Below are 12,433 nucleotides of genomic sequence, written 5' to 3'. Positions count from 1 at the left end.
GACCAGTCAACTAAAAATTATTGTACAAACACTACTGTATTGTTTATATCAAACACTACACAAGTAATTTGGCAAGAGATTATAAGACACTAAATTATAACAGTGTATGAAGTACATGTTACCTAAATATGTGAAGACTTCTAAATACATGAAAGATGGCCACATGTTTTAAAGTTACAAACTAAATATTAATAACATGTATGTTATTGAGTAGCCTTTCCATGCCTTTGTTAGGCATACAAATTCTACCATACAAATTACAACAAGTAATTCAATCTGTCAACAACGGGACACAAATCAATGTAATTGCAGAAAGAGTAAAACTAAATAAATAAACTTTTAAAACCACAAGCATCTCTTAATGTCGGTGTTACATCTGTCACAACTGCTTTCAGGTGACTCTGCAGGAACACTAACACTGCTGGAATCAGGAAGGTACCTGCACTGCTTTCCAGGTTTCAGTTTGCACTTCTTCCCCTCTGGCTGGTTTGCATCGAAGCAGCACTCATCTTTACACTGGTCACTGTAGCCACAATCACATTCTTCACCTTGTTCTACCATTCCATTTCCACATATAGGCTGACCAGATTCTGTGGAAAATAAACAAGACTAGGTGACCACTACATGTACATACTGATTTTATTTAAAATTCACAAATGTGGGAACAGCGGATGGCATAATGTTTACATCACTGGACTCTCACATGGCCCACCGCAGTTCAAGTGCCAGGCACGTATTTGCATGCCCAAGATCTTGGGAGGAAAACGGAGAAGGGATTGTAGATGGCCATCCCCCCGGAGGGTGATTTCTCACTTTTGGTCTCTCTCTGGTGAGTGCTCGTGCCTATAGAAAAAAAATGTTTAAAAAAAAAAAAAAGAAAAGAAAAAAAAATTACAAATGCTTCAGAACGAAAGGAGAAAGGAAATGTTGATAAATGAGAAAAATAGAACAAGGAATCTAGAAATCAAAAGACCTAATTCTAACAGAGGCTCTGCTACTAACTAGCAATGTGGCCGTGGGCAAGTCACTTCCCCTTTGGGGAACTCAGTGTCTAATTCTGTATAGAGAAATAATTTAACCTGAGAGTCCCTTTAAAGATCCCTTTCAGATGTAGTAACCTGGTATTTAGGCCCTGCCACACTGAGTTTTTGGACTTTTTAAAGGTATTTATTTATTCCATGAAGGAGAGGGACAGAGATACACCTCCGACAGGTGTTGGCCTACAATCCACTCCCCAGTTTCAGCCAGCTCTGGACATGTTTACCCAGCTTACACAGGGGGATCTCTGAATGCAAACCTCACCAGAAAAAAAAAATCACATCAGAAATGGTCAAAAGACATGAACAGACAGACATATCACCAAAAATACACAGATGGCAACACAACAAGCACATAAAAGGTTCAGATATCATAGTCTTAGAAAAACGCTAATTAAATCCATGACATATCACTACATACTTATCGGGATAATTAAAATAAAAAATAGTGAAAACAGCAAATACTGGGGGAGATGCTGAGATCTGGGTCATTCATACACTGCTGTGAGGATGTTTCCAGCCATTTGGAAACTTCTAGCAGCTCATACAAAACAAAATAAGCAATCACTATATGGTCTGTCAATTAGGTTTTGGGACATTTATCTCTAAGAAATAAAAATTTGTGTTCATATGAAAAAACAGCAAATGAATGTTTATACCAGCATTTGTCGTAAGAGCCAAACACTGAATAGCCCAGATGTCCTTCAACAGGTGAACAATTAAATAAACTGTGGCACTTCCAAGCTACCTTGGAATATAACTCAGTAATCAAATGGAACAAAGTACTGATACAGGCAATCATTCAGTGTGAATTTGTTGAGTAAAAACAAGACAAATCCAAAAGATTATAAACCATATGATTCCATTTATATAACATTTTGGACACAATTTTAGAAATGGAGAAGAGACTAATGAGGGAGGGGCCAGTAGGAGGACAGTGGGTACGGTTATAAAAGAGCAACACCAAGGGATTCTTGTGCTGATGGAACTATTGTGAATCTTTACCTTTTTAGTGGATATAAAACTCACACTGTATAGATGGTTAAGGTGCTAGACTTCCACATAGCTAATCACAGTTCAAGTATCAGACGTGGCGGCTTACTTTCTCGCCTTTCCTCTCTCTCTGTCTCTATAGTCAAAGTAAAAAATAATAATAATAAATCAAATGAAATAATTCTTTTTTTTAAAAAAGCCAGATCTCACATGGTCAGTCATGATTCCAGCCCTGACACATATGCCACAAAATCTCAATGGGTAGAGAAATGAGGGGGGATAAAAGGATTGAGGCATGACTATACCCCATTAGGGGATACCTGATTTTTCTCTCCCTCCTCTACTCTCTCTGGTGAGTGCACACACCTCTGGCATTTAAAAAAGAAACAAAATACTATGCTCTGAAATAAACCAGATGTGCAAAAAATAAATATTCTATGATCCCACTAATATGAAGTACCTAGAATAGCCTAATTCAAAGAGACAAACAGTAGATTAGAGATTACTAGGGGCTGCAGGGTGGGAGGAACAGGAACTATAACTTAATAGTTACAGAATTTCTGTTTAGGATAATTAAAAAAACAAACAGTTTAGAAATAGATAGTGGTGGTTACACAACATTACAAATGTAATTAGTGCCCTGGAAATTGGTTACAATGGCAAATTTTAGGTCACGTATATTTTACAACAGTAAGAAAAAAAAAAATGTCATAGTAGCTTTATTTATACTAGCCAAAACCCCAAAAGCCCACGTGTTCATCAACAGAAAAGTGCATGTGCAAGATGAGATACATTCATACCATGCAATACTACTTGACAATAAAAAGGAATGAAATAGTATTGATGAATCTCAAAATATTATGTTAAATTAAAGCAGCCTTCTACAAAAGGGTATAAATTGTATGATTCCATTTATATGAAATTTAAAAAAAATCCAAAGTGGGGACCAGCAGTTGGCATAATGGCTATGTCGCTGGACTCCCATGTAATCAATCGCGGTTCGCGTCCCAGACCCGGTGGTTTAAACTCACGCCGGGCGCGTGTGCATGCGTGCCCAAAATCCCGAGAGGAGAATGGAAGAAAAGGGATTGGGGCATGGCCATCCCCCTGGGGGGTGATTTCTTGCTTTCTGTCTCTTTGTCTCTCTCTGTCTGGCGAGCATATGGGCCCTATAGCAAAAAGAAAAACTGCCCCCCCCCCAAAAAAAATCCAAAGTGAAATAAATCAGACAGTTGTTGCTTCTGGGAGTATGTTAAAAACAGACTGGGAAAAAAAGTTAAAAAAAAAGTTTGCATTCTCTATCTTAGCAGGTGCTTAGTTTACAAAGGTAATGCATTTGTGCAAATTCATCAAATGGTACACTTCAAATTAATGGATTTTGTTGTTAAAGAATGATAAACAATACTGAACAAGAATTAATGATATGCAGGCTAGAACTTCAAAGGAGTGAAATATCCTGACATCAGCAACTTACTTTAAATTACAATAAAAATCATAGATTGAGGGGTTGAGATTAATAAATAGGTGATAAAGAGACAGCAGGTGGTGTGGTGGTTAAGGTGCTGAACTCCCACATGGCCGACCATGGTTTGAGCCCTGGACCTGGCAGCTTACTTTCTCACTTTCCCTCTTTCTGTCTCTTTCTCCTTCTCTGTCTCTCTCTGATAAGCACATGTGCCCTATAACAAATTAAAATAATAAAAAATAAGATAAATAATTAAGAAAGGTAAATAAATATGTGATAAAGTAAATACAGCAAAGTGTTAACGATCATAAAATACAAGTGGTGGATGGGGCCAGCAGGTGGCATAGTGATTAAGGGTACTGGACTCCCACACGTGGCTGACCGTGGTTTGAGTCCTGGGCCTGGTGGCTTTCTCTCTCTGTCTCTCTCTGTCTCTCTCTCTCTCTCACACACACACACACACACACACACACACACACACTCTGTCCCTCTCTGGTCAAATTAAAATAAATAAAGTTAAATAAAATAATTATTTAAAAAAATATATATATAGGTGGTGGATATGTAGGTGCTCACTGTATGTCTTTTAAGTTTTTGCAAGGTATGAAAATGCTCGTTATAAAGTGTTAGGAAAATATACATACCAACAAAACAGTTGTTTCTCTTCTTCTCAAGAACTTGGCTTATATTCCTAATACTACACAGTGAGAATTTGTTGTTGTTAAGTTTGTCCCCTGATGTTGCTCTTGCATACATGATGTAATTGCCATTTTCTTTTTGTCCTAAATTCTTAGATTCTCCTGGTGTGCACTCTGTTCCAGAATCATGCTGTCAAACAGAATATAGAGTTACATAAACAGGAAGTAAAATAAGGTTTTCAGGTCATCTGATTAAATGCAATTTTCTCACCATAAGAACAATGGAAGCTTGTGGACTCATCCTTAGAAAGGATCTTACAATTGTTTTAGAATGTGATTAGGAAAACAATTTGCTCTCTAAAGGCAACTGTCTTAGAAGGGAAGGAAAAACAGTGGGAGTACAGCCACAATTGATAGCTTTGTAAGTACAACTAGAATGGAGGACAAAAATAAAAGTCTATTAATAAGCTCACCTACTTTTAAAACTAATCACATAGTATAAACTACATTTAAATTACTAAATAGTCTTTCAAATATATGTTAAATCATGTTATGCCTGGACCATAGAATAGATGGTGAAATACAAGAGAAAGGAAACAAAAGTGAATGGCATATGGTTAAATATATAAGAAACAGGAATTTAAGATAGCTAACTTATTAACAATTGATACTGCATAAGAATGGTAAGTATAATATGGGCCAGCAGGTGGCGTGGTGAAGGGTGCTGCACTCCCACAGAACCGACTGCGGTTCAAGTCCCGGACCTGGCGGCTTGCTTTCTCATTTTCTCTCTTTATCTCTCTCACTCTGTCCGTCTCTGGTCAAATTAAAAAGAACAAAAGGAAAAAAGGATCACTCAACATAAAAGTTAGGCTACTAACATTTTTTAAATCTAATCATTAGACAATACTTACTGGAGATCCAAAGTTATGTCCCACTTCATGAGCAAAAGTAATGTGAGAAACTTTGGGAGGTACATGAGATCCATAGTTCTGAACAGTAATAATTCCAGTGTTTAAGGACTTCTTCTTACCATCTGAGTAGAGCTTACTTTTTTCACATATTCCTCCAGAGCTTCCTAATTCAGAACAGAAAAATGCCTAATTAGCACTTAGTTGCACACATTCCCCCAGGAAAAAAACAGCTAATATATATTAAATCAGAATATTTTGTTTCAAATCTAAAATAAAATTGGTACTCAAATATCAAGATACTCAGAAGTTTCTTTAGACCAAGACTGGAAAATCATTTCGAATAAAAGTTTTAATAGCATCCATAAAGAAACTGCCAGGATTCAGTAAAGAGCCATTATATTCTTTTTCATAATCAAAATACATATACATTTTTGCTCCCATTGATTTAGCAAAACAAATATTTACCCTTTCTTTTTACTAAATTTCATTTAAGTTTGAATATATCAATATTTATATTGAGCCAAAGCCTATACATTTTATCCTTTTAAAAAGAAAATTTATCATTTGAGTTAAATAAAAATTAAACAAAGTATTCTCAAATAGATTCAGACAAAGTCACTTCTACAAACAGCAGCAGTGATGCACATGAATATGTGATTCACTCTGTCCTGAGACAGTGTACACTATATTTGTAAAAAGAAAAACAGTCACATCACATTTTTTAGTTTACATTTTTAAAAGTTTCTCTATTTTTAAAATATAATAGAGGTTTCTCTAGTTTTTAAATATATTAAGACAGACCGGAGTATTCTGATAACTCATCAAATTCTTTCAAATTAGCTTAATACAAGTTATAAACAAATCATTAAGTTATTTTAAAAGTCTAACATTTATAATCCTTGATAAAGTAGTAATAAAGGCAATTCTGAAAAAAATGATACTGCAATAAAATTAATGCCTTGTTTCTATTAAACACAAGAAAATATACAGCAATAAAATATAAATCTGAATTACTGGTTTTTTTTAAAAGAATTATTTAACTTTGTTTTTTCTTTTTACTTATTTTTTTATTTGACCAGAGAAGAACAGAGAGAGAGATAGAGAGAGAGAGAGAAAGCCACCAGGTCCAGGACTTGAACCATGGTCAGCCATGTGGGAGGTCCAGTACCTTTAACCACCACATCACCTACCAGCTCCCTGAATTTATTGTTATAATTTAGAAAGTTAAAATAACTATGCACTTCACAGAGAACTAAAAGACTAAGCTATACACAGATTAAACCCAGCAAGGTTAAGAATCTTTATGATATCCAAAATTTACTACCTTTTTTATGTATAAAACTAAATTCAGAGAAACAGCAAGTGATTTGTGAATGGTTAACAAGAATTATCTTAAATTAGTTCTACTTTTGGAGATAAGTCCTAAGGGCCACATCACTACCATTTCTAGAAACTAGAAAAGATACAAATAAAAACACTGTATATAATAATTATAATCCACACATCATAGTTTTCAACAAATAGTAAATTAATATCCTGCCTTAGTGAAGATGTCATATGCAAATTGGTCCAATGCAGTACTGTCAAACTTGAAATAAGCATAGAAGACTCCACACTGCAAATCTTAATCAGTTAAAAAAAATAAGTAAATAGGCAGTTTTAAAACTCTGAAAATATACATGTTTCTGGTTGTCTTTTTTTTAAAGTCTAGCTTATTTACGGGAAGATCATACATAAATATACATGTTCTCTTCTGAAATATAGTCTTCATAATTAAAAATCTGCATGTTCTCTTCTGAAATATAGTCTTCATAATTTATATCTTGCTTAACTTCTTAAACAACTCCATTTGGTCTTAATGATTATTGCTTACATAAAATCTTAATATTTGTTACAGTCTAATAGCATATGCTGGAGTAAATTATACAGGAAGAAATAAAATATTGTATCTAATTTTATAAGTTATAGTTTAATTTTTTTAATAATACTGCAACTAGTTTTGAATATGACAGAATATCAATTAGTGATGAGAAATCTTAATATACACCCATAGCGTAACTCCAGCTCAGTAGTTGCTTTAATTATAAATGTAAGATTTTACTGTATATAGCCATTGCTGGAAAATACACATTGTGAAGATACGATGAAGAGGGTTAAAATGCTTTTAACTCATGTCAAAAGCAATTACTATGGGATGATTTAATGAACAACAAAGAAGTATAATAGCATTCTTTCAACTATGGGACAGTCTAAGAACTGAAGTCACAGAATATCAGATCTAAGACTTGTAAGAAACCCATGCCAACCTAACCTCCCCAAGACAGCCTCAGAAAAAAATAAAATACCTTGGCAGATTCTATACATACAGATTGGGTATGAGAAAGTTTAAAATTAATAACAACGTGCTGACTGTACAATATCCATTTGAGCAGTCATACGGGGCCAGATCCACCCTGAACCAGATAACACCTCCTCTCTCAGAGACTGTGAAATAGGCTTTCAACTCTGGAACCGGTCCTCACACTTACTGGGTAGATATGGAGATGTTAAACATACAAGGGATGATCCAGACACGCACAAATGCCAACAGCAAACGTCCTACTGCAATGTTCTAAAGATAAAATTCTCCTAGCCTTAAAATTTAAACTTTTATTTATTATTATTATTACTGTTATTATTTCATTTGCTGGAGGGCATGCCCACTCACTGGAGAGAGAGAGAGAAAGTAAGAAAGCACCCCTCATGGGGGATGCCCATGTCATAATCCCTTCTCCATTTCTCCTTTCCGGAATTTAGATACACATGCACATGTACCTGGCATGTTTTTCAAACTGCCAGATCCAGGACTCAAACCATGTAGTCAGTCATGTGGGATCTAGTTGTCTTAACCACCATGCCACTGGCTGGTCCAAAATTAGATTTTAAACAAAAGGCTAAGAATTCAATAGGCAATAGGCTTTAGGTTATTTTGAGAATCTTATGTTGAGTTTTGCATACCCTCAAATGCTTTTTTTTTTTTTAATTTCAAATTTTACATAAAGTCCCCACCATGATGTATACAATATACATTTTTGGGGGGGGGGGAGAGATTTTCACTGTAGGGCGCGTGCGCTCGCCAGATAGACAGAGAGAGACATAGAGACAGAAAGCGAGAAATCACCCCCCAGGGGGGATGGTCACGCCGCAATCCCTTCTCCTCCATTCTCCTCTCGGGATCTTGGGCACGCACGCACACGCGCCCGGCGTGAGTTTTAAGCTACCGGGTCCGGGACACGAACCGCGGTCGACTATGTGGGAGTCCAGCAACATAGCCATTACGCTAACTGCTGGTTCCCTACAATATACATTTTTTTAAACAGAGAACTTTACATTTTTACGTCTGCCGAATATTTCCTCCCTTTGCACCTCAAGTTCTAATACGTAAAATCAAAGGTTTTTAAGTCAAAAATGCCAAAAGAGACTACTACTACCAAATGGAATGTCTCAAAAACTGTTCTTCACAAATAGAGGAAACCCAAATGGTTCAAGATCCACTACGGAGGTGAATTCAAAATAGCCTCACTCAATGACTGGTTGAACTGATATTGGTTGAACTCAGCATGCTAACTGGTAACTTTAAGGCTGATAATACAGGAGCAGAATATACCTTAAGAAGCAGGGGGACCAGCAGTTAGCATAATGGTTATGTCGCTGAATTTCCCATGTAGCTGACCGCAGTTCGAGTCCCAGACCTGGTGGCTTAAACTCACACCAAGCGAGTGTGGGTGCATGCCCAAGATCCTGGGAGGAGAATGGAGAAAAAATCCCCCTGAGGGGTGATTTCTCGCTTTCTGTCTCTTTGTCTCTCGCTGTCAGTCCGGCAAGCGCATGTACCCTGTAGCAAAAACCTCTCCCCCCACCAAAAAAAAGGCAGGAAAATGAATTCTCAAGTTAAAGAAGTTCAGCAAATGAAATAAAACAAAAGTATTATGTAATTTAAAGAATTGACTCTTAAGGAGTCAATGTTTCTGCCTCTAAGCTGCCCCAGTAGCCTAGTAGGTAAGGGAGCTAGATCCCACATGAACAACTAGGGTTTGAATCTGAGCCTTGCATGTTATATGTGTGTGCAAAATCTCAACAGGATGTAAAAATGGAGGAGAAGGGACTGCAGCATGACAACAGCCCACTGGAGGGGTACTTTCTCTCTCCGTGACTCCAGTGAGTGCACGAACCCTCAATAAATTTAAAAAAAAAAAACTCAAGTGGTACATGGTTACTTCCTTAACACAGCTTACATAAAGAAAATTTTATACTAATTTTTTTCAATTTCAGATTTAAGACTGACTTTGTTTTGTGGGCCAGACTTTCTATGGCTCCATTTCAGATCCTTTATTTCAAATGGGAATCTCCAAGTCAGCCCAATTTGATGGTCATTTCTACTTATATGGAATTGGGCTGGAGGTGTGCTGTTTTCCTCATAAAAGAAACCCAAGGTACCACTCAACTACCAAGATGGTATTAAGGAAGAAAAAATTAGAAACAGTGTAAAAAAGGGCCAGTTCTCAAGGAACCAGCAGTTCGCGTAATGGCTATGTCGCTGGACTCCCACGTAGTCGACCGCGGTTCGTGTCCCGGACCGGGTGGCTTAAAACTCATGCCGGGCGCGTGTGCGTGCGTGCCCAAGATCCCAAGAGGAGAATGGAGGAGAAGGGATTGCGGCATGACCATCCCCCCTGGGGGAGTGATTTCTCGCTTTCTGTCTCTATGTCTCTGTCTGTCGGGCGAGCGCACGTGCCCTATAGCAAAAACCTCTCAAAAAAAAAAAAAAAAAGGGCCAGTTCTGTAAACGGAGCTGGGTTCCATATGGCTCACCATGGTTGAAATCCCAACCCTGGTAGCTTGAAAAACATGCTAGTCACATGTGTGTGGATGTTCAAAATCCTGACAGAATGAAAAAATGGGGAAGGGAATGCAGTATAATCAGGTCCCACTGGGGGTTGTTTTCTCCCTCTCCTTCTCTGTTTCTCCTTTCTGAGAACGTGCACCCCTCTGGCAATTAAAAAAAAAATGTGAAAAAGACTCAAAGGTAAGAACCTGCTATTCAAATGTTTCAACCTCCATTGGTTTTCTTGGCTCAACTGTCAGTGAAAAGGACTATAACTAATAATATAACTACTTCATGAAAATTAACATAATACCACAACAAAATCTTTCCTGCCAATAGACAGTTGGCAGTTTTAGTGAAGTATTTGCAGAATTAAATAAAATTAAAGTCACATAATACAACAGAATCAGAATGAGCAAGGATTAAGTCAAATAAAAATGAAAGAGTAACAAATTACAAAGCGAATAAATCAACTATTAAATGCTATTTTAAAAAACAACAAGATGGGTCCAGCAGGTAGCACGGCAGTTAAGGCACTGGACTTGAACCATGGTCATCCTTTTGGGAGGACCACATGGCCGATCACAGTTAAAGTCCCAGACCCAGTGACTTGAAACTGATGCCAAGTGCATGTGCATGCATACCAAAAGTCCCAAGAGGAGAAGAGATTGTGGCATGGTTATGTCCCCCACCCCAGGGGGGCGGGGGCGGGTTCACTTTCCTTCTCATTGTCTCTGTTCTCTGGCAAGTGCACGTGACCTATGGAAAAACGTAACGGAAAAAAAAAATAGCAAGCATTACTAAGACCTACAGGCAAACATATAAAATCTAAAAGAAGGGCAAGATTGAAGCAATTATAATATAAAAAAAGTTGAAGCAAAATTATTTACCTGAATTTACAGAGAGAGAATAGACAAGAACTCAGTCTCTTCTAAATTCCAGACCCATTACTTTCCCCCATTATGTCCAGATAACTGTCAGAAGTCAAAATATTATAGCCATTTATTATTTTATAACTCCTCCCTTTTAAGGAAGAAGACTTGAAATGAATTCCACAGTGTATAAACTCTGTTAATAAGCAGGAAACAGGAGACCAGCAGATGGCATAATAGTTACATAGCTAGACATGCATGTAGCCAACCACAGTTTGAATCCCAGACTGGGTGGCTTAATACTCACACCGGGTGCATGTGCACGCATGCCCAAAATCCTGAGAGAGAATGGAGTAGAAGGGATTGCGGCATGGCCATCTTCCCTGGGAGGTGATTTCTCACTTTCTGTCTCTCTGTCTCTCTCTGTTGAGTGCAAGCACCCTGTAGCAAAAATCTATCACTGCCCCTCCTCCCCAAAAGAGGGCAGGAAACATTCTGATTCTGTATTATGAACACCTCAAAAAAAGGGAAAGCTAAGATACTACACTAAAAAATCTAGAAAAATAACTACCAAATACACTGAATCTGGAGTCAAAAGGTCTAGATTCCAGACTATCTCTAGATGTGTGATAACAGGTTGATCACAAAGTTTCCAAACTCAAGTTTCCTCATCAGTACAATGAAGATAATAATACCTACATCTCATAAGAGTACTAAAATAATTGAGGAGACCAAATACATAAAGGTCTTTATAAAAAATAAATAAATAAAATGTAAGTCAAATATAAAACTCAGTTTGGTTAGTGAAGACAAAGAGAAGTGAAGAAAGCCATAGTGGTCTATCAAGGTAGTATCCTACATCAGAAAAAGTTGGGACAAACAAAGATTGCTCCTGTCTTTCCCACTCTGGCCCCTATTTTCCTGTCCCTGTAGTCCCTTCTCAGTAGCTCTTAGAAAAAGGCTTTCAAGGGCTTAACAGAGAGTAAAGGCAGAGAGCACAGAATGCCTGGAGTGAACGGAGAGATTTTAATTTGGAAGGGGAAAAATGGGGGGGGGGAGATACAGAGGTAGAACTTGACAACAGAAATCCTATTTTTCCACTCTCGTCGCTGAACACCCTATTTTTGTTCATGAAGTGCACATTAAGTATCCTGTTTCATCTTTATGAAGAACCTAATAAAATACAAGTAGCTCCCGGACCCCGTGGCTTAAAACTCACGCCGGCGCATGTGCGTGCGTGCCCAAGATCCCAAGAGGATAATGGAGGAGAAGGGATTGTGGCATGGCCATCCCCCCTGGGGGTGATTTCTCACTTTCTGTCTCTGTCTCTCTCTGGCTTTCTGGCGAGCGCATGTGCCCTATAGCAAAAACCTCTCAAAAACAAACAAACAAAAACAAGTCACACGCCCCACCATTTTCAGAACTCTGCCTCATGGTGCTTCAGCAGAATGAGCAGCATCACAAATTGTGGTCCAAGCACATGATATAAACACTAACCAGTAGCCCAGGTCTAACTATGAGAAAGAAAAATGCCAACAGAAGAGCATACTGCAACACATCTGACTAGTACTCTTCAAAACTGTTTTGGGGTGGGGAGTATGAGAACTCTCTATACTATTTGCTTAATTTTTCTATAAATCTGAAACTGTT

General features: G+C 37.6%; 1 protein-coding gene across 1 annotated transcript in view; it reads right to left on the bottom strand.

The window, feature by feature from the left end:
• ADAM10 (ADAM metallopeptidase domain 10) overlaps nucleotides 1-12,433 on the bottom strand; it is a 166,487-nt gene that overhangs the window by 20,568 nt on the left and 133,486 nt on the right. The window contains exons 9-11 of the mRNA XM_014581853.1: nucleotides 5,048-5,211; nucleotides 4,140-4,323; nucleotides 440-590 (exon numbers count right to left, since the gene is read on the bottom strand). Coding sequence (XP_014437339.1) covers nucleotides 440-590; nucleotides 4,140-4,323; nucleotides 5,048-5,211 — 499 coding nt within the window. The remainder of the gene's footprint in view (nucleotides 1-439; nucleotides 591-4,139; nucleotides 4,324-5,047; nucleotides 5,212-12,433) is intronic.

This window comes from Tupaia chinensis, unplaced genomic scaffold (genome assembly GCF_000334495.1).
Source record: "Tupaia chinensis unplaced genomic scaffold, TupChi_1.0 Scaffold000063_1, whole genome shotgun sequence".
Lineage (NCBI taxonomy): Eukaryota > Metazoa > Chordata > Mammalia > Scandentia > Tupaiidae > Tupaia > Tupaia belangeri.
The sequence above is the reverse complement of the archived record's forward strand: the minus strand, read 5'-3'. Positions and strand labels throughout refer to the sequence as shown.